This window comes from Balaenoptera physalus (assembly GCF_965194825.1).
Source record: "Balaenoptera physalus genome assembly, chromosome: 19".
In the NCBI taxonomy this organism is placed as follows: Eukaryota; Metazoa; Chordata; class Mammalia; order Artiodactyla; family Balaenopteridae; genus Balaenoptera; species Balaenoptera physalus.
The window spans coordinates 12,185,430-12,212,884 of NC_138900.1; the positions used below are offsets into that span (position 1 = coordinate 12,185,430).

Sequence of the window (27,455 nt, forward strand, 5' to 3'; positions counted from 1 at the left end):
GTAGAATCTTTCCATCAGCCCAAAAAGCTCTTGTGTGCACCTTCATAGTTAATTCTACCCCACTACGGTGAATTCTAACACCATTAATTACTATTGCTTAGTTTTGAACTTCATTAAGATGACATCATAGAGCATGTGCTCCTTTGTGTCTGGCTTCTTTTGCATAGCAGAATGTTTTAGAAATGCATTCATCTTATATTAGTAGTCATTTGTGCCCCCTCCCCTTTTTTTAAATTCCTATTTAATATTCCGTTGTATGGATATACCAGTCTGCTTATCCATGCACACGTTGATGGATATTTGAGTTGTTTCCACTTTTTGGCTATTATGAATAATGCTGCTATGAACGTTCATGTATAACTCTTTGTGTGGTTATCTGTTTTCATTTCTCTTGGGTAAATACCTGGGTGTTGCATTGCTGGACTGTATAAGTGCATTTAAATGTATAAGACAATGCCAAACTCTTTTCCAGAGTAGTTGTGCCATTTTATGTTTCTACCAGCAGTCTGTAAGAATACCCGTTGTTTCCCATCCTCAACAACACTTGGTATCATCAGTCTTTCATTTATTTATTTATTTTTATTTCTAATACATCTTTATTGGAGTATAATTGCTTCACAATACCATGTTAGTTTCTGTTGCACAACAAAGCAAATCAGCCATATGCATACATATGTCCCCGTATCCCCTCCCTCTTGAGCCTCCCTCCCATCCTCCCTATCCCACCCCTCTAGGTCATCGCAAAGCACCGAGCCAATCTCCCTCTGCTATGCTGCTGCTTCCCACCAGCCAACTATTTTACATTCGGTAGTGTATATATGTCGATGCTACTCTCACTTTGCCCCAGCTTCGCCCTCCCACCCCATGGCATCAAGTCCATTCTCTATGTCTGCATCTTTATTCCTGCCCCGCAACTAGGTTCATCAGTTGATTGATGAACCTAGTTGTGGGGCATTTTTTTCTTTTTTGGATTCTGTATATATGCGTTATCATACGGTATTTGTTTTTCTTGTTTCTTTTTTTTGGATTCCATATATATGCGTTGGCATACGGTATTTGTTTTTCTTTCTGACTTACTTCACTCTGTATGACAGACTCTAGGTCCACCCACCTCACTACAAATAACTCAATTTAGTTTCTTTTTATGGCTGAGTAATATTCCATTGTATATATGTGCCACATCTTCTTTACCCATTCATCTGTCGATGGACATTTAGGTTGGTTCCATGTCCTGGCTATTGTAAATAGTGCTGCAGTGAACATTGTGGTGCATGTCTCTTTTGGAATTATGGTTTTCTCAGGGTGTATGTCCAGTAGTGGGATTGCTGGGTCATATGGTAGTTCTATTTTTAGTTTTTTAAGGAACCTCCATACTGTTTTCCATAGTGGTTGTATCAATTTACATTCCCACCAACGTGTAGGAGGGTTCCCTTTTCACCACAGCCTTTCCAGCATTTATTGTTTCTAGCTTTTTTGATAATGGCCATTCTGACTGGTGTGAGGTGATACCTCATTGTAGTTTTGATTTGCATTTCTCTAATAATTAGTGATGTTGAGCATCTTTTCATGTGCTTCTTGGCCATCTGTATGTCTTCCTTGGTGAAATGTCTATTTAGGTCTTCTGCTTATTTTTTGACTGGATTGTTTGGTTTTTTTAATATTGAGCTCCATGAGATGTTTGTATATTTTGGAGATTAATCCTTTGTCTGTTGTTTCATTTGCAAATATTTTCTCCCATTCTGAAGGTTGTCTTTTTGTCTTATTTATAGTTTCCTTTGCTGTGCAAAAGCTTTTAAGTTTAATTAAGTCCCATTTGTTTATTTTTTTTTTATATTTCTGTTACGCTAGGAGATGGGTCAAGAAAAATCTTGCTGTGGTTTATGTCAAAGAATGTTTTTCTTATGTTTTCCTCTAAAAGTTTTATAATGTCTGTTCTTACATTTAAGGCTTTAATCCATTTGGAGTTTATTTCTGTGTATGGTGTTAGGTAGTGTTTTAATCTCATTCTTTTACATGTAGCTGTCCAATTTTCCCAGCACCACTTATTGAAGAGGCTGTCTTTTCTCTATTGTATGTTCTTGCCTCCTTTGTCATAAATTAGGTGCCCATATGTGTGTGGGTTTATCTCTGGGCATTCTATCCTGAACCATTGATCTGTATTTCTGTTTTTGTACCAGTACCATACTGTCTTAATTACTGTACCTTTGTGGTATAGTTTGAAGTCAGGGAGCCTGATTCCTCCAACTCCATTTTTCTTTCTCAAGATTGCTTTGGCTATTCGGGGTCTTTTGTGTTTCCATACGAATTGTAAGATTTTTTGTTCTAATTCTGTGAAGAATGCCGTTGGTAGTTTGATAGGAATTGCATTGAATCTGTAGATTGCATTGGGCAGTATAGTCATTTTCACAATATTGATTCTTCCAATCTAAGAACATGGTATATTTCTCCATCTGTTTATGTCATCTTTGATTTCTTTCATCAGTGTTTTATAGTTTTCTGAGTACAAGTCTTTCGCCTCCTTAGGCAGGTTTATTCCTAGGTATTTTATTCTTTTTGTTGCAGTGGTAAATGGGAGTGTTTCCTTAATTTCTCTTTCTGATTTTTCATTGTTGGTGTATAGGAATGCCAGAGATTTCTGTGCATTAATTTTATATCCTGCAACCTTACCAAATTCATTGATTAGTTATAGTAGTTTTCTGGTGGCATCTTTAGGATTTTCTATGTATAGTATCCTGTCATCGGCAAACAGTGACAGTTTTACTTCTTCTTTTCCAATTTGTATTCCTTTTATTTCTTTTTCTTCTCTGATTGCCGTGGCTAGGACTTCCAAAACTATGTTGAATAAGAGTGGCAAGAGTGGACATCCTTGTCTTGTTGCTGATCCTAGTGGATCAGTTTTTCACCACTGAGTATGATGCTTGCTGTGGGTTTGTCATATATGGCCTTTATTATGTTGAGGTAGGTTCCCTCTATGCCCATTTTCTGGAGAGTTTTTATCATAAATCGGTGTTGAATTTTGTCAGAAGCTTTTCTGCATCTATTGAGATGATCATATGGTTTTTATTCCTTAATTTGTTAATGTGGTGTATCACATTGATTGATTTGCATATATTGAAGAATCCTTGCATCCCTGGGATAAATCCCACTTGATCATGGTGTATGATCCTTTAATGTGCTGTTGGATTCTGTTTGCTAGTATTTGTTCAGGATTTTTGCATCTATGTTCATCAGTGATATTGGTCTATAAGTTTCTTTTTTTGTGATATCTTTTTCTGGTTTTGGTATCAGAGTGATGGTGGCTTCGTAGAATGAATTTGGGAGTATTTCTCCCTCTGCAATTTTTTGGAAGAGTTTGAGAAGGTTCAGTGTTAGCTCTTCTCTAAATGTTTGATAGAATTCACCTGTGAAGCCATCTGGTCCTGGACTTTTGTTTTTTGGAAGATTTTTAATTATGGTTTCAATTTCACTACTTGTGGTAGGTCTGTTTATATTTTCTAATTCTTCCAGGTTCAGGCTTGGAAAATTGTACCTTTCCAAGAATTTGTCCATTTCTTCATGGTTGTCCATTTTATTGGCATATAGTTGTTTGTAGTAGTCTCTTATAATCCTTTATATTTCTGCAGTGTCATTTGTGATTTCTCCTTTTTCATTTCTAATTTTATTGATTTGCATCCTCTCCCATTGATGAGTCTGGCTAAAGGTTTATCAATTTTGTTTATCTTCTCAAAGAACCAGCTTTTAGTTTTATTGATCTTTGCTATAGTTTTCTTCATTTCTATTTCATTTATTTCTATTTCATTTACGTTGTTCTTTCTCTAGTTGTTTTAAGTGTAGGGTTAGATTTTTTATTTGAGATTTTCTTGTTTCTTGAGTGAGATTGAATTGCTGTAAACTTCCCTCATAGAACTGCTTTTGCTGCGTCCCATGGGTTTTGGGTCATCGTGTTTTTGTTGTCATTTGTTTCTATGTATTTTTTAATTTCTTCTTTGATTTCTTCAGTGATCTCTTGGTTATTTAGTAGCGCACTGTTTAGCCTCCATGTATTTGTGTTTTTTACAGTTTTTTCCCTGTAATTGATTTCCAATCTCATAGGGTTGTGGTCGGAAAAGATGCTTGACATGATTTAAATTTTCTTAAATTTTCCGAGGCTTGATTTGTGACCCAAGATATGATCTATCCTGGAGAATGTTCCATGTGCACTTGAGAAGAAAGTGTATTCTGCCACTTTTGGGTGGAATGCCCTATAAATATCAATTAAGTCCATCTGTTCTAATGTGTCATTTAAGGCTTGTGTTTCCTTATTTATTTTCTGTTTGGATGATCTGTCCATTGGTGTAAGTGGGGTGTTATAGTCCCCTACTATTATTGTGTTACTGTCTCTTTCTCCTTTCATGGTTGTTAGCATTTGCCTTATGTATTGAGGTGCTCCTATGTTGGGTGCATAAACATTTATAATTGTTAAATCTTCTTCTTGGATTGATCCTTTGATCATTATGTAGTGTCCCTCCTTATCTCTTGTAACTTTCTTTATTTTAAAGTCTATTTTATCTGATATGAGTATTGCTACTCCAGCTTTCTTTTGATTTCCATTTGCATGGAATATCTTTTTCCATCCCTTCACTTTCAGTCTGTATGTGTCCCTAGGTCTGAAGTGGGTCTCTTGTAGACAGCATATAAATGGTCATGTTTTTGTATACATTCAGCCAGTCTGTGTCTTTTGGTTGGGGCATTTAATCCATTTATATTCAAGGTTATTATCAGTTTGTATGTTCCTATTACCATTTTCTTAATTGTTTTGGGTTTGTTTTTGTGGGTCTTTTTCTTCTCTTGTGTTTCCTGCTTAGAGAAGTTTCTTTAGCATTTGTTGTAAAGCTGGTTTGGTGGTGCTGAATTCTCTTAGCTTTTGTTTGTTTGAAAAGCTTTTGACTTCTCTATCGAATCTGAATGAGATCCTTGCTGGGTAGAGTAACCTTGGTTGTAGATTTTTCTCTTTCATCACTTTAAGTATATCCTGCCACTCCCTTCTGACCTGCAGAGTTTCCACTGAAAAATCAGCTGATAATCTTATGGGGATTCCTTTGTATGTTATTTTTTGTTTTTCCCTTGCTGCTTTGAATATTTTTTTCTTTGAATTTAATTTTTGTTAGTTTGATTAATATGTATCTTGGTGTGTTTCTCCTAGGGTTTATCCTGTATGGGACTCTCTGTGCTTCCTGGACTTGGGTGACTATTACCTTTCCCATGTTAGGGAAGTTTTCCACTATGATCTCTTCAAATATTTTCTCAGACCCTTTCTTTTACTCTTCTTTGTCTGGGACCCCTATAATTCGAATGTTGGTGCATTTAGTGTTGTCCCAGAGGTCTCTGAGATTGTCTTCAATTCTTTTCATTCTTTTTTCTTTATTCTGCTCCTCGGCAGTTATTTCCACCATTTTTTCTTCCAGCTCACTTATTCGTTCTTCTGCCTCCGTTATTCTGTTATTTATTCCTTCTAGTGTATTTTTCATTTCACTTATTGTGTTGTTCATCTCTGTTTGTTCTTTAGTTCTTCTAGATCTTTGTTAAACATTTCTCGTATTTTTTTCAATCCGTGCTTCCATTCTATTTCCGAGATTCTGGATCGTCTTTATTATCATTACTCTGAATTCTTTTTCAGGTAGATTGCCTATTTCCTCTTCATTTATTTGGTCTTGTAGGTTTTTACCTTGCTCCTTCATCTGTGGCATATTTTTTTGCCGTCTCTCTTTTTTTTTTTTAATGAGTGGGATTGTGTTCTTGTCTTACTGGTTGCTTGGCCTGAGGCTTCCAACACTGGAGTTTGTAGGCTGTTGGGGAGAGCTGGGTCTTGGTGCTGAGATGAGGACCTCCGTGAAACCTCACTCTGATGAATATTGCCTGGGCTCTGAGGTTCTCTGTTAGTCCAGGGCTTCCAACAGGGAGCTCCCACCACAGGAGCTTCAGCCTGACCCCCAGCTTGTGAACCAAGATCCTGCAAGCAGCGGTGGGGGTGGGGGTGGGGGGGTTGGCAAAAAAAAAAAGAGAGAACAATAGCAAAGTACAAAATAAAATTAGACTAGGAAAATAACAGATATGTTAGAAAGAATATAAAAATAAAAATATAGAAATATAGATGAATCAACAACCAGAAGGTGCAACAGTACCACAGTAGTAAAAAAGAAGAGGAGGGAAAAGAAAAAAAGAAAAAACAAAGGGGGAAAAGGCCTTGGCTGTGGAGGGCGGGACCTAGGCAAGGGTGAGGTTTGGGCAGTGGGCGGGGCCTATGCTTAGGACCCATAGGGCTGGAAAAGGCCCTGGGGGCTGTGGGGGGGGTGGGGCTTAGTCTCAACAGAACAGAAGGGGCCCAGGCGTGCCCCCCACCCCTGGTATCAGAGGGTGGGGGACCTCACCTGGGAGCCCAGCAGGCTTCCTGGGCTTGAGTGGGCGGGGCAATCGCCCTCTGCTCGTCTCCTGCTCCTCCCAGAGGGCCCCTCCTGCCTGCCTCTCCTGATGTCCCCCGTCTCCCTCCTATGCCCCCAAGGACCCACGTGGCCTGGAGAGGGTTTTGGAGGGCAGGGGATCCGCCTGCGAACTCAGCAGGCTCCCCAGGGCCCAAGTGGGCGGGGCAAACGCCCTCCGCTCCTCTCCCGCTCTTCCCGGAGAGTCCCTCCCACCTGCCTCTCCTGATCTCCCTGGCCTCAGGGGTGCTGATCTTGTCTGGCCTTCACTTCTCCTCCCCCCTCGGTCCCCCTACATCCTACCGGTTCACTCTGGGGTTCCTCCCGTCTCCTTGGGGGTCAGAGTTCCCCACCAGTGGCCGGCAGGCGCCCCAGCTGTGGGGAGATGCTAACTCCGCTAACTTCAGTGCTGGAAGCAGCACTTCCAGCAGAGGTGTTGAGGGCCTGGGTCATTTAGGTGTATGGGAGTGGAGAGAATGACATAACTGAGAGATGTTAAACAAGGAATCAACAGGCTTCGACGAGGTATTGAATCTAGAAAACGAAAGAGCAAGGACTGAGGAAGCAGTGGCATCACTGAGAGGAATGAGTGACCTGTGGGGGAAAGCCAGTTCAGATGGGGAGCAATTTCAGAAGGTATTTGGATGTGAGTGTCATGAGTTCTGGGAAGTAGAACCGGCTAGAGATATAGATGAAGAAGCCACCTGCAGAGAGGTCATGGAAGCTGTGGAAGGAGGGTGGTGTGGAGTGAGACAAGCAGGTCTGAGTAGGAAATCTGCTGTCGGGGTGCAATGCACGGGGGGGGCTGGTAGGAGGAGAATGTCCAGAAGGGATAAGTTGTGTGTGGTCTCAGATGCTGTAAAAGTGAACAGTGTGAGGACAGTGAAAGTACCTTTGAATTGGCCGAGAGATGGGTGCTGATTTTCTGCTGCTTCCAGGGGTCTTGGGAAGGGGGCCAGCACTGCAGAGGGCCAGGAGAAACCACGGCATGAGGAAGGAGAAAGACAGCACATGTTTCAATTGCTTGGAAGTGAAGGAAATGAGATAACAGGCTAATTAAGGAATGAAGGTTATCCAGGTTAGAAGAGCTCTGACCCTCTGAGGGGCAGAAAGAAAGGAACAAGGTACAAGGAGGAGGGAGGGTGCTAGAGAGATTTCTATACCCCTGAGGCCGTGGAGACTGTTGGAGTGAAAGCTGTATCGCTGCATCTGATTCACTGGAGCCATCTGCGTGGGAAGTGTGATTTGTCCCTAGTAAAGAGGCCAGGAGATCTACTCACGAAATCGTCTTCTGTCCCAGAGGAAGACAGGCAGTTTCTTCCAGGCAGGTTGGAGCTGTGGCTTGTTGCTCTAGATAGACTTACTTTGTTAGCAGGTGTGCAAATGAATTTAGCGAATTCTCTGATCACTAGATCAGATACCATGTGGACTTAGAAACAGGCTCACGCTGACTCCCTATTAAGCAATTTCTGTTTCTTCTGCCTGTAAAGAAAACATTGTAGAAAATAGTACCAACTGTGAGGCAGCATGTTGATGCCTGATATATAATTTTTATTATAAATATAGAGCAAATTTTACAAATAATTCAGAAGCGGCCTTAGCCAGGCAAAATTAAATTACACAGAATAGCGTGGATGAGAGGAGGTATATACAGTCTGTGTCAGGGTTACAAAACCCTGAAAGAGGTTCCTGAGTACAGAGAACTCCCAACCAACCCTCTTTGAGGGGGCCAGTTCCACACAGCATTAGATCAAGTAATGAATATGGAATGAAACCTTTCTCTCAACAGCCTCAAGGAGGTTCCATCGATGTAGAAGGAGGCTGGGTGGGAAGTAGACGTGCCTCTCCTTCTCCTGCCCTTCCTTTTTATGCTGACACGTTGGGTCTCATAGACCCCATGGGAGAAAACAAGTTTCAGAGGCTTTCACGGAGCCGAGAGCTGAGTTACAATCCTCCCCTTGTGTCCTAAGGAGCATCCGCACCAGTGCAGCGTTCTAGGTTGTAAACGATGCCAACTGCGTGGGTGGTCGTGTCCCCTTCAGGTGCTCCTGCTTCTCAAGAACCAAACACACCTTAGCAGAGGCCAAGGTTTCCTGAGAAGGTGAGTGGGGCAGATGGAACGTGCACAGGCAGAAACACGGAATAGAATGGTGCTGATGGTTGGTCTGAGATGCCTAGAAACTGAGCGAGATCCCTTTCTGGCCATGAATGTAGAAAACTGCTTCTTCTTATTTTCTATGTGGAGCCCCTGACATAAAAGGCTTGAGGAGCTTCTGGCCAGAGGGACTTGAGGGGTTTTGGTGGCTTCTTTCACCTAAGGCAGTCAGATTGGCTTACACAGCAAATTAAGTAAACATAACCCCTTTCACATAAGCAATTACAAAAATTTAAATGGCGAATGTCTCAGAAGGAAGGAAAAAACCCAATACCCCAAACTGTACATTCTTTAACCATTATTTAAATAATCTCTGCAGGGTAACTTTCTGATTCCTTTCCAAAATCCCAGCAGATTGTCTCTGTTAAGAGCTGATTGTTCTCTAAAGCACTAATCCCTCCATCTCTGAGCATTTCCTTTAATGAAGCCCATAAAGTTATTAAAACAGTATGTGCATTTTTTGCAGTTTCCATTAGGATTCACTTATGGACTTTGAGAAGTTGTTTTCTAGTTGCTTCTAGTAGGTTCTCTGAAGACAGGCTTTCAAAGGTTTAGGTGGTATTCTAGCTAAGTAGTAAGTTGTTTAGCCCTGGTCCTGCAGGTAGACGACCCTGAAAGTGGACAAAGGTATAGAATTTCCCAGTTCAGAATTGGTTATGTATGTGTTTTCCTGTGAATGGTGGGTTCACACCGGGCTTCAGAGAGCAGAAGTTTTTCCTTTTCCTCTCCTTTTCTGGCACATGCATTTCAGTGGATCAAGGACATAATTTTCCAGGTTATGGCAAATTCAAGTTAAACTCCAATGTGAAAGGACTGGGGTGGGAAGGAATGAGTGTGCTCTGAATAGGCAAGTTTAAAACCAGTTTCGGTCAGGAAATGGGGAGGCGTGGAGGTTCTGGCAACTCTCTCCCAAGGTCTGCTTTGCCAAAGTTCAATGACAAGGAAGGTTGGGTTTCCTACAGACCTCCTCCTGGATGTACCTTTTCATCTACTGACACTGAAGGAAGGGGCTGTGACCCGGCAGCCAGGATGTGCCTCATTAGGGATGAAAGGGGGGGGAAAGACACTATTCCCATTTTCCCTGGAGGGCAAAGGGATCTCCTAGGGATGGGGATGAGAAGCTTGGAATAAGTGCAGCAAGCATGACTGGTTGCATTACTTATTTTTCACTTCTGAATAAACTGTTTCTGTGGCTGATGGGGAGGCTGAAGTTGGTTTCTTTGATTCCTGGGCATTGAAGTTCAGGACAGAATATGCAACTTCGTCAATCTGAAAGGAATGAACAGCAGTCAATTAAATCAGTGTCATAGGCCAGGCCCTCACCTTGTCCGGTGTGATTCAGCACCACATGCTTTCACCACTTTGAAACTTTTAGTTCAAAGAAGTACTTTTATTACCCATTTTCTTTGCTTACTAACATCCTATTGAATGTTCGTTAGAAGAGATAGATTATGGAATGCTACAATGGAATATGATGATACAACAATGAGAATAAATAAACGACAAAGGCACACAACAATGTGAATGAATCTCACAAAACAATTTTGAATCAAAGAAGCCAGACACATGTATACACTGTATTTTTCATTTATGTAAGTGCATAATCAGGTAAAACTAATCTAATGCACTGGAAATAAGGATAGTCATTACTCTTTGGAGGGAAGTAACTGGAGCGTTTTTTGTGTGTTTGTTGGGGGGGTTGATTTTTTTAAAATGATTTGGGCACTGTTTACATAGGTATGTACAACTCATAGAAACTTACACATTGTTAAAATATACTTATGATTGAAGCATTTTTCAATATAAATATATTCTATTGAAGGTTAAGATGAGAAAAATTCAGTACAATTATTAGAAAGTAAAGGAACTAAGACCTCAGATCTATTAGATTGGAAATTATCATTTGATAGTAAGAGCAGGGTCAGATTGGAGGCAGAAGAGGGAGAATGATCTAGTGCCTTCCTTGAGCTGGGCATTGTGTCAGGTGCTTCACCTTTGTTATGTCATTTAATTCCTTGAACTTCTCTTTGAAGGAGGCAGCATGTCCATTTTACACATGAAAAAGCCGGGGATCAAAGAGGTTAAGTTACCAGCCCAAGGTCCCAGCCAGGATTCAAGTTCACATCTTGCAGTGAGGTAGACTGGTGGGGGCAATACTTCTTTGTTTGTTGCTGAAGTGAGGAACTTTGACCCAAACTTGATCTCACTTTTGTATCTTCAAGAATAACCCATTCTACACAGAGATATTTCCATGAGAAAAGGAGCCAGTGAAACTGGCTGTGCTTACCTTGTTAGGTGAATTGTCAGAGTGGCCCTCACCTAGGGAAACAAAGGAGAGTTATCAACCCATGAAAATGCAGAACTGACTTATTGCCTCAGAACGTGGTGTTCCTAAGCTGTTGTGCTTCTAGCTGAAGGAGGTGGCAGATGGTGAGAGGGTGGGGTGGGGAGGTGGCCCATGATTAAGACTTAAGGAATTCGCTTCCCTCAGTCTGTGGTCCAGACCCCAGGGTGTTAGACCAAGGAGGGGTGGGGAGAGGCCTCAGTGCACTTCTGAAGATTTCTTCCAGTTCACAAGTCCTGAGTTTTGCCCAGGTGTGTGTCTCAGCCGCAGGCTCCAGCGGCAAGGAGGGGCATTGAGGCCCACATTACCCAGAGCACCAAAGGCAGGGAAAGCCTCACCAAAGGAGATGTCCGCATCCGTAATAGAGGCAGGAGGGGGAAGGAGGTAGGATGAGGAAAAGGCTCCTGGAAACATGTCCATCTCATGGCCTGCTTGGCTTGCCTGGCCTAGGAGGGGCGAGTACCTCTCCCCCAGCTGTGTCTCAGGGGAATCTTTTGCAGCAGGAAGGGTGTGAGGACCTATGCCAGTTGTAAGACTGGGAAACTGAGATCCCCTCTAATAATTCAGAAGGTAGGGATTCACTTGGAAATCCGGGATTCCCTGCTAGGGCAGGGTATATAGTAGAACATACGAGCTCTCACTAAGTGAGCAGGTTTACTTACTCTGGTTGTGGTCTGAGGATTTGTGCTCCATGAGGTCTCGCTGGTCACTTGCCCTAAATAAATATCAGACACTGTGACTGCTATTCCCAGGCACAGGGTCTTTGCTCCTTGAATTAGGAAGGACACTGTCAGCATGATTCCTTGGGGCTCCTCAATGTTCATTTATACCTTGGTTGGTCCTCTTTCCTCTGAGGACCTCCTTCTTCAATCTACCTATCATCCCTTCTAGTGTTTACTCCTCTCCTGCTTACTGGCTGTTCACATTTAGGGCCATTCATGCCAACTGCTTCTATTTCTACCCTGACACCTTTCCCCTTTTATAGATAGATGCTGTTTTTTTGTCACTTTATTTATTGCCCAGGAGGCCTTTGGTTGTTTCTGCTTTTCTTAGGTTCTCTTCCTGTCCTGTCCCTCTCTCCTCCTGCTACTGTTGTCGACAGAGCACAGGACTCCCTTCCTCCTGCTTCTTTCATATCCTCATTAGTTTTCCTTCTTGGACCTTAGCTTCCCTGACTGGGGACAGAGGAACATAATTGGTTCTGCCCCCTCTAAACCAGATGGGGATGGGAATAACTATGTCCAAGAGAGAGTAGGGCACAGGAAGCCTGAAGACCAGGGAAGAAGAGACCCACAGGAATTAATGCCAAGAAGAAAGACTTTAGGAAGCATGAGGAGCAGATCCAGGTCCAGAGACAGAGATGAAGTCTCCTTCCCTCTCCCGAGCATGGCAGTTAGCCTCGGAGAAAGCAGAACAAGAGGAAAGGCATCATACCCTGCAGTTTTTCTGAGGTACAGAAAATACACCAAGGCTTTTGTCAGAGCTATCCCAGCCAGGACTGCAATCACGATGCCAGCAATAGCACCACCTGAGAGGCCAGAAGAACTTCCTTGTGTTGAATCAACTGTCATCGAAAGAAAAACGAAGAGTCAATGAAGGTGACATTATTTTACAGTGGGAGGTGCTCTGCGAAATAACTGTCAACATGAAGTAGTCTCGACTTGTTCCTTCAAGGAATAAAATTTCTGTGGAAGGTTGCTGTGAGGTGACTAGCCGACTATATTTTTGTAATTTTTTTCTCTCTGACTGTATTTCTAGGTTGGTGGTTGGACATGCCTCAATTCTAGTGCAGCCTTTCTGCACTCAGATATTTTTGAAGGCTTTGGAAATGGAAGAAGCGCTGATGGTTATTTTTCTATGTTATAGCTTCCCATCTTTTCATGATTACATCTTTCTCTGGGTGTGGCCCAGGTGTGGCCGCCATGAATATGTGCCTGTTAGGTGTCTTGGTGGGGATTTATTGATGGAAGGCCCTCTGAATTCACTGCCCCTCTGCACAGAGACCACCCTTCACACAGGTTCCCAGCAGAAATATGAAATCAATCCCAATTCTGCGAGAAATGATTTTTTTGTGATGGGTGACTTTAGTTCAAGGACTCCTCACCAGATTTGCAGACACTCTCTTAGAACTGCACTGCAGCCTGAAACTTCCTCCTTCCCTTTCTCCTTCTCAGGGATCCAATATGCATCATGGTCTGAGGACCCTCCCGGGCTCCTCCCACTCCTGCCCCACTTTCCTTCACAGGCATTTTTCCCAATGAATGTCTTGTATGTCTAGGCCCATCTGGGCTGCATCTCACGGGGTGAAAACTAACATACTAGACATGAAACTTTGCACTCAACTCCTTTTTTTCTCTCTTCCGTATTTACTCAGTAACATGTTCCTATGGGTCTTTTGTGTTATGCCTTCCTACCTTTTGCCTCTTTGTTCTTTTTTATTTCAGTTTTCCTCACCATTCAACTCAAAACTGAAAATTAATCCTAATGTTAGCTATTGTTATGATGTACTTACTATGTGCCAGATTCTGTGCTATATATAATATTTCCCATGTATCTCATTTAATTCATATAATAACCCTGTCAGATAGACATTATTTCCATTTTACAGATGGAAAATCTGAGGCTTCCAGTAGTGAAAAACCCAAAGTCATATGGCTAATAAGAGGTGGATCTAGAGTTAGGTAGTCCTTGACTCTAGGAGTACCCAATTTCACATAGCCTAATGATAATAGTAGTAATTATAGTAGCTAACATTTTTGGAAAATTTTTCCTTTGTGTGTATTTTGCTGTGGGTTTAATTGAATATTACATTAAATCTGAAACAAAACCATGAAGCAGGTACTTTTATTGCAATTTTCAGTTGAGGAATCTGAGGCTCAGAGAAGTCAAGAATCCTGTGCAAGAATTTATAATTGTAAATGCTTACATTAAAAAAGTAGATCTCAAATCAGCAACCTAAATTTACAAGTTAAGGGACACGAAAAAGAAAAACAAGGAAAAAAACCAAACAAACCAAAGCTAGCAGAATGAAGGAAACAATAACAATTAGAATGGAGATAAATAAATTAGAGAATGGAAAAACAGTAGAGAGAATCAATAAAACCAATATTTGGTTCTTCAAAAATATTAACAAAATTGACAAATCTTTAACTAGATTGACTAAGAAAAGAAGATTCAAATTACTAAAATCAGAAATGAATGTGGGAACATTACTACCAATTCTACAAAATATGAGTACTATGAGTAAGCATTTGGCAACAAATTGGATAACTTCTACAAAATGGACAGATTCCTAGAAACATGAAAGCTACCAAGATAAAATCACAAAGAAATAGAGACTATGAATAAACATATAAAGTAAGGAGGTTAAATCAATAAAAAACACTTGACAAAAATCCACTAACCTTTCATGATGAAAACACTCAAACTAGGAAAAGAAGGAAACCACCTCAACATAATAAAGGCCATATATAAAAAACCCACAGCTAACATCATCCTGAATGGTGAAAGATTGAAAGTTCTTCCTCTAAGGTCAGGAACAAGACAACAATGCCTGTTTTTTCCACATCTATTCAAAATAGTACTGGATGTATTAGCCAGAGCAATTAGGCAAGAAAAAGAAATAAAGGACATCCAAATTGGAAAAGAAGAGTAAAATTATCTCTGTTTGCAGATAACATGACCTTATATGTAGAAAACCATAAAGATCCCCCAGAAAACTGTTAGAACTAATAAACAAATTCATCAAAGCTGCAGAATACTAAATCAACATGTAAAAATCAGTTGTTTCAGGACTTCCCTGGTGGCGCAGTGGTTAAGAATCCTCCTGCCAATGCAGGGGACATGGGTTCGATCCGTGGTCTGGGAAGATCCCACATGCTGCAGAGCAACTAAGCCCATGCACCACAACTACTCATCCTGTGCTTTAGAGCCCACGAGCCACAACTACTGTGCCCACGAGCCACAACTACTGAAGCCCACGCACATAGAACCCGTGCTCCACAACAAGAGAAGCCACCGCAATGAGAAGCCCATGCACCACAATGAAGAGTAGCCCCTGCTCGCCGCAACTAGAGAAAGCCCGCGCACAGCAACGAAGACCCAATGCAGCCAAAAACAAAAATAAATAAATAAATACTATTAAAAAAATCAGTTGTTTCTATACACAGACAATGAAACATTCAAAAAGGAAATTAAGAAAATTTTATTTACAATACTATCAAAAATAATGAAATATTCAGGAATTAACCAAGGAGGTGAAAGATTTATACACTGAGAAACTATAAATAAACACTGCTGAAAGAAATTAAAGAAGACATAAATAAATGGAAAGACATTCCATGTCCATGGATTGGAAAACTTAACATGGTTAAGATGACAGTACTACCCAAAGTGATCTAAGATTCATCGCAATCCCTATCAAAATTCCCCAATGACTTTTTTTTCTTTTGCTGAAATAGAAAATCAGCCCTAAAATTCATATGGCATTTCAGGAGACCCCTAAAAGCCAAAAAAATCTGGAAAAAGAAGAACAGAGTTGGAGGACTCGCATTTCCTGATTTCAAAATTTGTTGCAAAGCTACATAATCAAAAGTGTGGTACTAGAATAAAGACAGACATGCACAACAATGGAATAGTAAGCCCAGAAATAAACCTTCGTATATATGGTCAGATGACATTGACAAGGGTGTCAAGATGATTATATGGGAGAGTCTTTTCAACAAATGGAACTGGGAAAACCAGATATTTATACAACAGAATGAAGTTGAACCCTTACCTAACACCATATACAAAAAAATTAACTCACAATGCATAAAAAAAATCTAAACGTGAGAGCTAAAACTAGAAGAAAAACATAGGCTGAAAGCTTCATTACACTGGATTTGGCAATGATTTCTTGGATAGGAAACCAAAAGCACAAGCAAGGAATAAAAAACAAAAATCAGTAAATTGGACTTCATCAAATTTAAAAACTTTTATGCATCAAAGTGAAAAGACAACCCACAGAATGGGAGAACATATTTGCAAAACATATATATCTGTTAATGGATTAACATCCAGAATATGCAAAGAATTACTACAACTCAACAACAACAACCCAATGTAAAAATGGGCAGAGGAGGGCTTCCCTGGTGGCGCAGTGGTTAAGAATATGCCTGCCAATGCAGGGGACACGGGTTCGAGCCCTGGTCCGGGAAGATCCCACATGCCGTGGAGCAACTAAACCCATGCACCACAACTACTGAGCCCGCGAGCCTAGAGCCCGTGCTCCGCAACAAGAGAAGCCACCGCAATGAGAAGCCCATGCACTGCAACAAAGAGTAGCCCCCGCTCGCCGCAACTAGAGAAAGCCCGCATGCAGCAATGAAGACCCAAGGCAGCCAAAAATAAATAAATTAAATAAATAAATTTAAAAAAAATGGGCAGAGGAACTGAAGAGACATTTCTCCAAAGAAACAGTCTCTTCAATAAATGGTGCTGGGAAGACTGGACAGCTACATGTAAAAGAATGAAATTAGAACACTCCCTAACACCATCCACAAAAATAAACTCAAAATCGATCAAAGACTTAAATGTAAGGCCGGGCACTATAAAACTCTTAGAGGAGAACATAGGCTGAACACTCTTTGACATAAATCGCAGCAATATCTCTTTTGATCCAGCTCCTAGAGTAATGAAAATAAAAACAAAAATTGACAAATGGGACCTAATTAAACTTAAAAACTTTTGCACAGCAAAGGCAACATAACAAAATGAAAGACAACCCACAGAATGGGAGAAAAAATTTGCAGTCGAAGTGACCGACAAGGGATTAATCTCCAAAATATACAAACAGCTCATGCAGCTCTATGTCAAAAAAACAAACAACACACTCAAAAAATGGGCAGAAGATCTAAATAGACATTTCTCCAAAGAAGACATACAGATGGGCAAAAAGCACATGAAAAGATGCTCAACATCACTAATTATTAGAGAAATGCGAATCAAAACCACAATGAGGTATCACCTTACACTGATCAGAATGGCCATCCATCATCAAAAAGTCTACAAACAGGGGCTTCCCTGGTGGTGCAGTGGTTACGAATCCTCCTGCCAACACAGGGGACACGGGTTTGAGCCCTGGTCCGGGAAGATCCCACATGCCATGGAGCAACTAAGCCCGTGTGTGCCACAGCTACTGAGCTGCGCTCTCGAGCCAGTGAGCCACAACTACTGAAGCCCACATGCCTAGAGCCTGTGCTCTGCAACAAAAGAAGCCACCACGATGAGAAGGCCGCGCACCACAATGAAGAGTAGCCCCCCCTCACCGCAACTAGAGAAAGCCCATGCGCAGCAACAAAGACCCAACTCAACCAAAAATAAAATAAATAAATAAATAAAATAATAATTAAAAAGAAAAAAGTCTACAAACAATAAATGCTGGATTGAGTGTGGAGAAAAGGGAACCCTCCTACACTGTTGGTGGGAATGTAAATTGGTACAACCACTATGGAGAAGAGTATGGAGGTTCCTTAAAAAACAAAAATAGAATTACCATATGATCCAGCAATCCCACTCCTGGACATATATTTGGAGAAAACCATAATTCGAAAAGATACATGCACCCCAATATTCACTGCAGCACTATTTACAATAGCCAAGATATGGAAGCAACCTAAATGTCCATTGACAGAGGAATGGATAAAGAAGATGTTGTACATATATATACAATGGAATATTACTCAGCTGTAAAAAAAGGAATGAAATAATGCCATTTGCAAAAACATGGATGGACCTCGAGATTCTCATGCTAAGTGAAGTAAGTCAACAGAGAAGGACAAATATGATATCACTCGTAAGTGGAATGTAATTTGAAAAAAATGATACAAGTGAACTTATTTACAATACCGGAACAGACTCACAGATTTCGAAAACAAACCTAACAAACAAACAAACAAAACAAAGGGGAAACGTCCAGGGGGGAGGGAAAAATTAGGAGCATGGGATTAACATATACACACTACTATATATAAAATAGATAACCAACAAGGACCTACTGTATAGAACAGGGAACTCTACTCAATATTCTGTAATAACCTATATGAGTAAAGAATCTGAAAAAGAATGAATATATGAATATGTATAACTGAATCGCTTTGCTGTACACCTGAAACTGACACAACATTGTAAATCAACTATACTCCAATAAAATTTTTTAAAAGATATACAAATGGCCAATAAGCACATGAAAAGATGCTCAACATCACCAATGATTAGGGGAATGCAAATCAAAACCACAGTGAGATATCACTTCACACCCTTTAGAATGGCTATTAAAAAAAAACAAAACAGGGCTTCCCTGGTGGCGCAGTGGTTGAGAATCTGCCTGCCAATGCAGGGGACACGGGTTCGAGCCCTGGTCTGGGAGGATCCCACATGCCGCGGAGCAACTAGGCCTGTGAGCCACAATTACTGAGCCTGCGCGTCTGGAGCCTGTGCTCCACAACAAGAGAGGCCGCGATAATGAGAGGCCCGCGCACCGCGATGAAGAGTGGCCCCCACTTGCTGCAACTAGAGAAAGCCCTCGCACAGAAACGAAGACCCAACACAGCCATAAATGAATAAATAAATAAATAAACCCAAAGTTAAAAAAAAATTTATTAAAAAACAACAACAACAACAACAGAAAACAACAAGTGTTTGCAAGGATGTGGAGAAATTGGAACTTCTGTGCATTGCTGGTGGGAACGTAAATGGTGCAACCACTGTGGAAGATGGTATGTCAGTTCATCAAACAGTTGAACAAAGAATTGCCATTTGACCCAGCAAATCCACTTCTGGGTGTGTGCTCAAAAGACTGAATGTAGGGATTGAACAGATATTTGTACACCCATGATCACAGTGGCGTATTCACAATAGCCAAAAGGTGGAAACAATTTAAAAGACAATCAACTTACGAATGATAAACAAAATGTGGTATATACATACAAGGGAATATAATTCAGTCTTTAAAAGGAATGAAATTCAGATATATGCTATAACATGGATGGAACCTTGAAGACATAATGCTAAGTGAAATAAATCAGACCCAAAAGGATAATTATTATATGATTCCACTTATACAAAATAACTAGAATAGTCAAATTCATAGAGACAAAGAAAGTAGAATGGTGGTTGCCAGGGTGTGGGTTGGGGGACTGGGGAGTTATTGTTTAATGGGTACAGAGTTTTAGTATGGTAAGTTCTAGATGGATAGTGGTAATGATTGCACGAGAATATGAATGTACTTATTGCTACTGAGCTGCAGTCTTAAAAATGGCTAAAATCATATATCTTATGTATATTTTACCACATTAAAAATGGTAACAGAAAAAAAACAAAACAAAACAAGAAGAATCTTGTGAAAGTCACACTAAAATGCCAAACCCAGGATAAGAAACTTAAGTATATTTGCTTTAGAGATTAAGCTTTTATCTATTTTGCTATCTGTTTACTGTAATGGTCTCTTATTTGATATTCTGCCCCCTGTGACCTCTATCCATTTTGCACACCGTTTGTAGAGTAATTCTCCCGGGAAGATGTAGCATGGGGCGAGTGGTCACTTACATTTCACATCCAGCCTGAGGGGGTCACTTTTGCTGGAATTTCCCGGGTTGGAGACCTCACACTGATAATCCCCGGCATCCTCCCTCCTGACGGGGTTGATGGTGAGGGTGCTGTTGTCTGGGGACAGCTTCATCCTCTCTGTGAGCAGTAGCCTCTGGCCATTGAAGAACCAGCGTATGGAGATCCCAGTGTCATTTGTGCAGCAGGTCAGGACCACGGTATTCTCATGTTCTGTGACTGTGGTGTTGCTGGCTTTGATGGAGGGCTGTGCCACTGGGTCTGTGGAGAGACAGAGGGGTGACTGACTGAGAATAGGTCAGGGGCCTGGGGCCATGCTCCTTCCTCAGAGGTCTCAGCCACCCCCGGGGCCCAGTGAGCTCTGTAAAGGTGACCCAGAGGATGGCCCTGACCCTGTGATCAAGGTCATGAGGCTCTCTTCATTGATGATCTGTAAGGAGAGGGCTGCAACTCCTCTCTGAAACCCAGATACCCCAGGATGACCCCTGACCAGTCTCCCCGGACAGCTCTGTAGTATCGGCACCAGGAGCGTCTTCTCAGCCCATATGTCTAACATCTTCAACATCAAGTGGGATTTTTCATCAACTTTCATTGACCTTTTTCCACAATTTTCTTTAACTTTAAAATAATTCAGGTCCCATTCCTTATATACACTTCCGAGTACACTGGGGAAGGCAGGCTTGCCAGCTCTGTGCATCTCTGGGGCCAAGGGAACTTTCCATAAAGTAGGGGAGGCATCTACTTCCTTTTAAATAATTTCTTAGACTGGCCCAACAGTCTCCTGGACTGTAGAAGGGTTAAGTATCCCTCTGAGCCAAGGACAGTCTTGTTTTAAAATTCCCCAACAATAACTACCCCTCATTTTCACTCATCCTGAGTCTGAGACATTAACTTTTTCTCCCATCAGAGGATGGTGACCCTGAGCCTCTCAAGACAGGAGCAGCTGTTGCCTCCCAGTCTTGGCTCAAGGCTGGGCCTGCCCAGATTTGCCTGGGACAGGAAGTCATGGCCAGCCTGATATCCAGGGGTGAGGGTCCATGTACTTGGACCTGAGAGGGATGGGTGTGGTCTGGCCTCCGGCAGTGGAGATTCAGTCGGGCTGCCTGGGGCACATAGGAACAGAGGTTACTCACAGATGACATTCAGGGTGAATGGGTCACTGCAGCTGACACTCACTGGGTTCCGAGTTTCACACATATAGGGTCCTGTGTCATTCCTTGTGACATGGAATAAAGTGAGAGTCCTGTTGTCCTCAGACAGTTCCAGCCTGGTGCTGTTGGGGAGGCTCTGATTGTTGATCCACCACACGTGGGAGGTGTTCGGAGTCTCGGGGCCACATGTTAACACTACAGTGTCCTCCAGCTCCTTGGGGTTGGAGTTGTTGCTGGTGATGACGGGTTTGGGTAACACCGCTGTGAAGACAACAGAGAGAACATTGCCCCTTTTATACCTTGATTCCTCCAACAGCATCTTCAATCAGAGTTGGCATTTCTCACCTTTGAGCCAAACTGAGTCCTTAAAGAATAAGGCAGGTCTGTGTATCACAAGACAAATGCATGAACATCTGAACTCAGAGAATATAAGGCCACCTGATCTATGTCTGAGAGAAAGCACAGACTTCCTCAAGTGTCTGTCATGTATCAAGGTTTGATAGCAGTAACATAGGCCTGGAAATCAGAGACCCCTTGCTTCCTCATTTAGTTTTTTACTGACCAGGTCACTACCTGACTGACCTTGGGGTGTTCACCTGGAACATGCAGGTCCCGAGACCCTTCAAGCTGCACAGACCTACATTGCCTGGTGGAGATGTGTTTTCACTGAGTCCTCCCTAGAGACAGGTAATGATGGGCCATCCCATAGTCCTTAAACCCCAAGAAGACTGGGCAGCGTGGCCTGGAACTGGGTGTTTGAGCAGAAATAACACACGGGACGAGCCAGAGCAAGCCTGGCGGTCAGTCCATTATTCAGGCTGCAGGGCCATGAGGTGGGCCGTTCTGCACAGGTGTTAAAGGTGATTGACAAGACAGTGACCCCATAAAGGCTAGGCGAGTCCAAGGAATGATTAGAAAAGAGTGAGGGGGAGGGACTTCCCTGGTGGTCCAGTGGGTAAGACTCTGCGCTCCCCATGCAGGGGGCCCGGCTTCGATCCCTGGTCGGGGAACTAGATCCTGCATGTATGCCCCAACTAAGAGTTCGCATGCCGCAACTAAGAAGCCCGCCTGCCACAACTAAAAGATCCTGCATGCCGCAACTAAGACCCAGCCAAAATAAATAAATTAATTAAAAAAAAAAAAAAAAAAAAAAGAGTGAGGGGGACATGCAGGAGCTGGCTGGCTTTGGCAGCAGAACCAGTGTCTCTGCCCTTAGTCTTGGACAGAATTGATCGGGGAGAGGTCTGAGTCTCTGTTTTATAAAGAGAGGAATGATTTAAATTAGTAGAAATGTTCTGTGTTATGTTAATAACTTTAGGAGAAGAGGTCCCTGTCACCAATTTCTGTGGACAGTCAAGCAAATGGGGAGGAGGCCCCACTGGCATGTGGCATGTTTTCTTTTCTTTCTACCTCAGGAAACACAGCTAGAGCTGGATCAAATTTGTCTGAGTTGGGCCAAGTCTAAGTGAAAGGACAGTGGCTTGGGCACCTCATCGTCGGAGAGTGTCCCACCCTATGAAACAGGTGCCATCATGAGGACACACGGGCAATGAAGTAGGCAGTAAAGCAGTCAGATGGCACAGGGTCTGTCAGCCCCACCCTGGGAAGGTCTCGGGAACCCCTGAGAGGAACGGGAGGCCCACAGAAGGACGAGAATGTGAGTCACAAATCAAAGAGGTGAAGTGAGCCACTGGGGACTGCAGACCTGTCTTTCTGCCTTTGACCCCCTGGTTGAGTCATGTAGGGCTTAGATTCAGGGGTTGCATAACCCTGTTACGTGGTGTGTTCCACTTGTTGGCATCATGGAGGGAAAGAGCCCTGGACCAGGGCAAAGTGGGAGCTCATTCTCCTGGTGACCTGGGGAAACTGGCTCATGTTGGAGCCTCGCAGAGGCTGCTGCTCCCACTGATTTCTGTGTCCTTTACTATTGCCCGGGAGGGTGGGTCTGGCCACAGGTGTTAGCAGGACGGGAACAGGGCAGTCAGCCATTTGTGGGAGTATTTGTGGAAGGCTTAAGGGTCGGGGAGTTGTCCGGAGCAGGGCCAGTTCTGGCTGGAAAGAAGGAGGAGGAAGATGAGAGACACAGAAGCAGCAGAGAGAGCAAAAAATGTCCATTTACAAGTGACTTCAAAGTGGGGATTACAAGTGCCTTCAAAGATCAAAGATCCAAGAGCCCCACTGCTGCCAAGAGGCAGGACCCCTGCAGCCCTGGAAAACCCTCCGCTGGCCGAGCAGCCCCACAGTCACCGTGAGACCTGGCTCCCAACGTGCTTTAGGGGCGGGTGGTCAGAGGATGGAACATGGGTCCCATCCCTGGAGAGACAGGCAATAGGTGTGGCCAGTACCTCCTAGGATTCTGCATCCAGATTCCAGTGCCTGAAGAGATTATAGGTCATTCATTCATTCTTATTCCTTCCATCCTTCCTTCATCAAAGAAAGATTGAGAGTTTACCTGTTGGGCCCTGTGCTGGTTACAGGTGTAGGTTGGAGAGTGAGGAAACCGAGTCCTTTCCATGTTATTCCAGCGGGAGTGACACCCAGCACATTAGGAAACAAACAAATAAATGATTTCTCATCCAGTGCAAGGAGCTTGTGCATTGGCTACCTGAAGAGGGAAGGCCTGGACATTCCTGTCACTGACTATGATCATTGATGCAGGTAATTTAGTTCTAGAGTAAACAGGATTAATTTTCCATTTCTTTTTTTTTTTTAAATTAATTAATTAATTTATTTATTATTTATGGCTGTGTTGGATCTTCGTTTCTGTGCGAGGGCTTTCTCTAGTTGTAGCAAGCGGGGGCCACTCTTCATCGCGGTGCGCGGGCCTCTCACTATCGCGGCCTCTCTTGTTGTGGAGCACAGGCTCCAGACGCGCAGGCTCAGTAATTGTGGCTCACGGGCCCAGTTGCTCCGCGGCATGTGGGATCTTCCCAGACCAGGGCTCGAACCCGTGTCCCCTGCATCGGCAGGCAGATTCTCAACCACTGTGCCACCAGGGAAGCCCTCCATTTCTTTTCACTTTCCATGCCAGAGTCTCCCTCTGAGCTGGGGATGCCCAAGAAGAAAGGATCTGAACCAACAGCTGGTTTCTGGGTCCAAAGATGCACAACAAGGCCCCTGGGATGGAGGAGAGGATGGGGCTGTTATCTTGGCATGACTCTGATTGGCCAGTTGTGGTCTGTGTGACTCTGATTCAGTGAGTGTAATTCCCTTTAACTCAGTTTCTCCTCATTAAAATAGAAAAAATGGTAAATTGTCTCAGGATTGCCATGTTGCCTGTGTATTAACCTTAAATCATTAATAATTAACTGACCTAAAGCTGAGCAAAGAGGAGCTGACCATAAAAACTGCATCTACTGTTAGTTGCATCCACAGGAGAGGGCTCCCTGGGCTGTGCCCCGGTGGTCAAGGAGCTGCCAGGAGCATCTTCTCTCCTCTGTTCCTCCCTAAGGATGCTGACCTTCCCCTGCAGTCTCCTTAGTCCCCCAGGTGGTCGGCTAATAACCTGGGGATCTAGCCCGTCTTGCTCTCCATGCTGAGTCTCAGGTGAAGGCCCAGACTCTACCCCTGCTCAAATGTGGCTCTTGGGGCTGAGCCCTGGCTGGTGACCAGCTCTGAAGCCTTGGGACTCAGGCAGCTGGGAAATCATTGCTCCCAGTCAACCCCGTCCAGGAGGCTAAAACCCAACAGTGGCAAATGTTCTCCGGGGTCACTGGAGGCAGGAGCTGAGGAGCTGGGGAGGGGCTTCCCGGGGCTGAGATTCTGTGGGGATCCCAGGGGGCCCTCAGGCCAGGCCCATACTGAGTCCTACAGGGTCTTCCTCAGCGTCATGGTCACAGGCAGGGGCCCAGGGGGTTGAACTGAGACTGATCTTCCTCTGCTGTGTTACTCCCATCAGCCCGGTCCTTCTTTCTGCACAGAATGTCTTCAGGGTCTGGATTCTGCGAAAGAATTCTGATCCTTTGAAGATTGTCTCCACTGTGTGTGTGTTCTGAACTAAATGTTCAAACCCAACCTGGGATGTAATACAGAGGGGGATGGAGACACAGTCCAGGCCTATCAGTCCTCTGTGTGTGAATAGAATTCACCCCACCCAACACCCAGAGGTCAGAGAGGAATCACTCACGGTATACGCGGAGTTGTCCAGCTAGTCTTTCAGTCTGTAAATCACTCTTTATAATGTGCAGGGTGTAGTATCCTGTGTCGTTCTGGGTGACGGTCTGGAACAGCAGGGATCCATTGGGGTATATTGTCTCTCGACCGCTGTGTGCAGGCCCAGTGACATTTGTACTGTTTATTTTAAATGTTGCAATTAGTTGGTTTTTCTCTACACTTTCTCCTCTGTACCAGTTGTAGCCTAGAAGATCCCCTGTCACATTGTGGACCAGTAGAAGAACATCCGTCCCTTCTGCAGCGTTGAAGGGCACCGATTCAATAGTGAGTTGCACAGTGGTGGGCAGGTTCCAGAAGGTTACGAGTGAGACTAGGAGGGAAGAGAGAGAAATTAATATTCTGACCTATGTGTTGGGATGGAAAAATGGGGCCCTGGGTCCTGAGCAGGTCTCTTCATCCCTCAGCCTTGGTGTGTGTTTTTGTAGTGCATATGTGTGTGTGTGTGTGTGTGTGTGTGTGTGTCTGTGTGTGCATGTGTGTGTGTGTCTGTGTCTGTGTCTGTGTGTGCATGTGTGTGTGTGTGTGTGTGTGCATGTGTGTTTGCTACTGGTTCAGGGTCAGCAGCATGACCCCCATTACTTCAGCCCCTCTGAGCTTGTTATTTCCTCTGTTTCCCCAGATGTCTGCCTGGCTCACTCCCTCGCTGCCCTCTCACGCTTGCTCACACTCAGGGGCCTGTTGGGAGCTGCCCTCCCTGACACCTGCTCCAAAGACCCTCCGTCTTCACTTTCTGACCTTTCCCTGCTCCGTTTCCTCCATGACACTTGTCAGCACCTGACAGCACATTCTAGATCTCTTTGCTTGTCTGTCTTCCTCCCCATAGAGCGTGAGCTCTGGGATGTCAGGGACTTGTCTGATCTTGGCTGTAACCCAGGGCCTGGACCAGGCTCCAAATACCTGGTGAGGAAGGAATGAGTGTTCCCAGGGCCTCCACCACCTGGTGTTTATTTGTCAGTTTCTAAGGGTGGTGGGTAAGGACAGTGTTTAGCTTCCTGGTTGCGTTCTTTTCTGGATTGACACCCTGACATAAATTGTTATTGTCACCAGTTTTGAAAAATTACTGCTCAGTGATGAATAATTTGGAAAATGTACAGTAATTGAGGTTTTCCTGCCCCTCACCAATTCCAGTTCATTGAGATTTTCCTGTTGCTCAGTCCCTCCCCCCACCCTCCCCTGCTCCCATGTCCTCTCCCCTCAGGTCCAAACAGAAGCCCTCTGTCCCCTCTCAGAGCCCTGTCTCCCCCAGAGACCTCAGCCAGTCTCTGTTCTCCCACCTCTGCCCACACCCTGAAAATTGTCCCCTCTCACCTGCCAGCAGGAGCCCGTTCCAGGGGATGCACCCTCTGCGGGCATGGGCTGAGGGGGGCTCCATGGTGTGTCTGCTGTCTGCTGTGTCCCTCCCTCTGTGAGAAGAGCTTCAGCTCCCGAACCGCTCACAAGCACTGCTATCTGATGTGTGAGCTCTGCTGTCCTTCCTCCCTCTGTGCTGGGCCTCCTCCTGGGGCAGGAGCACTTCGCTGGGTCACATGGGCCGAGGGCGGGGTCTCTGCCCAGAACCCTCCCTCTCCCTCCCCTCTCATTCCTGCCTGCCTTCTCTCTTCTTCCCTCTTCTTTCTGCCTTTTTCAGCTTGACCTCTCAGCCTAGAAACACACACACACAGTTTGCCATTGGCTGGGGGAGCGCAAGCCTGGGGCTCAGTGTCCTGGGCGTCCCCCACAGTTCGCAGTTGGGGTGCACAGCCTCCCCTTCCCCTCCTGGGTTTTCCCTTTAGAGCAGGAGCCCTGCGGCTACATCACGAACCCTTGTCACAGGAATGTCACCCACACTGTGCACTGGAATCACTGTGGAACTTTATAAAGACTGTGAATGCACACATGACACCTTAGAAATGCTGTGTCAGCAGCTGCCCAGGTCACATGTATGCCCAGCCAGGCTGAGACCCCATAATGTGGGCTGGGGTAGACTCTCCCCCTCTCTTGTGCACACAGAGGGTCTGCAGATCCTGTTAAAGCGCAGAGTCTGCCTCAGCAGGTGTGGGGTGGACCCGGGAGTCTGCATCTAACTAGCTCTCAGGTGATGCTGGTCGTACTGGGCTGTGGAGCACAGTGTCAGTAGCAAGGCTGATGGGGGCTCCTGTCCCCCCAGAGGCCGACCCACCCGCCCCAGTGCTGGCCTCTGCTGCGTTCTGGCCTGGGGTCTGTCAGCACCACACAGACACCTAGAGGTCCCCAAACCAGGATATTATTTCCCTTTGTGACACAGAGGGTCTTTCCAATGTTCTCAAATGCTCTGAGAAGGTTTCGTTCTGTTCCTGCCAGAAGGCTCCAGGAAAGGATTGAGGGGCTGGAAAGGGTGCAAAGTGAGTGATGCCTGGTGAGAGGGACGCTCCTTCTCTCTCCATGGGGGTCTAGCTGGGCCACAGCTTCCTGGGACACACACTGATGACCTGAAGGAATAGTACTTCCTAAAGGTGTGAAGTGGGCCAGCTCCTGGCTGGATGGAGGAACTGTCCATTGTGGGGAGCTTGGAGAGCGCGAGGAGAGCTATGGACACTGGTGAGGGTCCGATTCTG

At 44.1% G+C, this 27,455-nt stretch overlaps 1 protein-coding gene and 1 long non-coding RNA gene across 2 annotated transcripts in view; one reads left to right on the forward strand and one right to left on the reverse strand.

Annotated features, from left to right (window-relative positions):
* The window catches only part of LOC309649182, a 109,861-nt gene that overhangs the window by 43,792 nt on the left and 38,614 nt on the right, over positions 1-27,455 (forward strand). The window lies entirely within an intron of this gene.
* Positions 6,772-26,368, reverse strand: CEACAM1 (CEA cell adhesion molecule 1). Its single transcript, XM_082438786.1, has 8 exons — positions 26,191-26,368; positions 24,836-25,192; positions 20,692-20,970; positions 19,541-19,819; positions 12,389-12,518; positions 11,617-11,669; positions 10,898-10,929; positions 6,772-9,879 (listed from the first exon to the last, which is right to left on the reverse strand). Exons 1-8 carry the CDS (start codon positions 26,252-26,254, stop codon positions 9,766-9,768), a joined length of 1,308 nt encoding a protein of 435 aa, XP_082294912.1. The 5' UTR covers positions 26,255-26,368; the 3' UTR covers positions 6,772-9,765.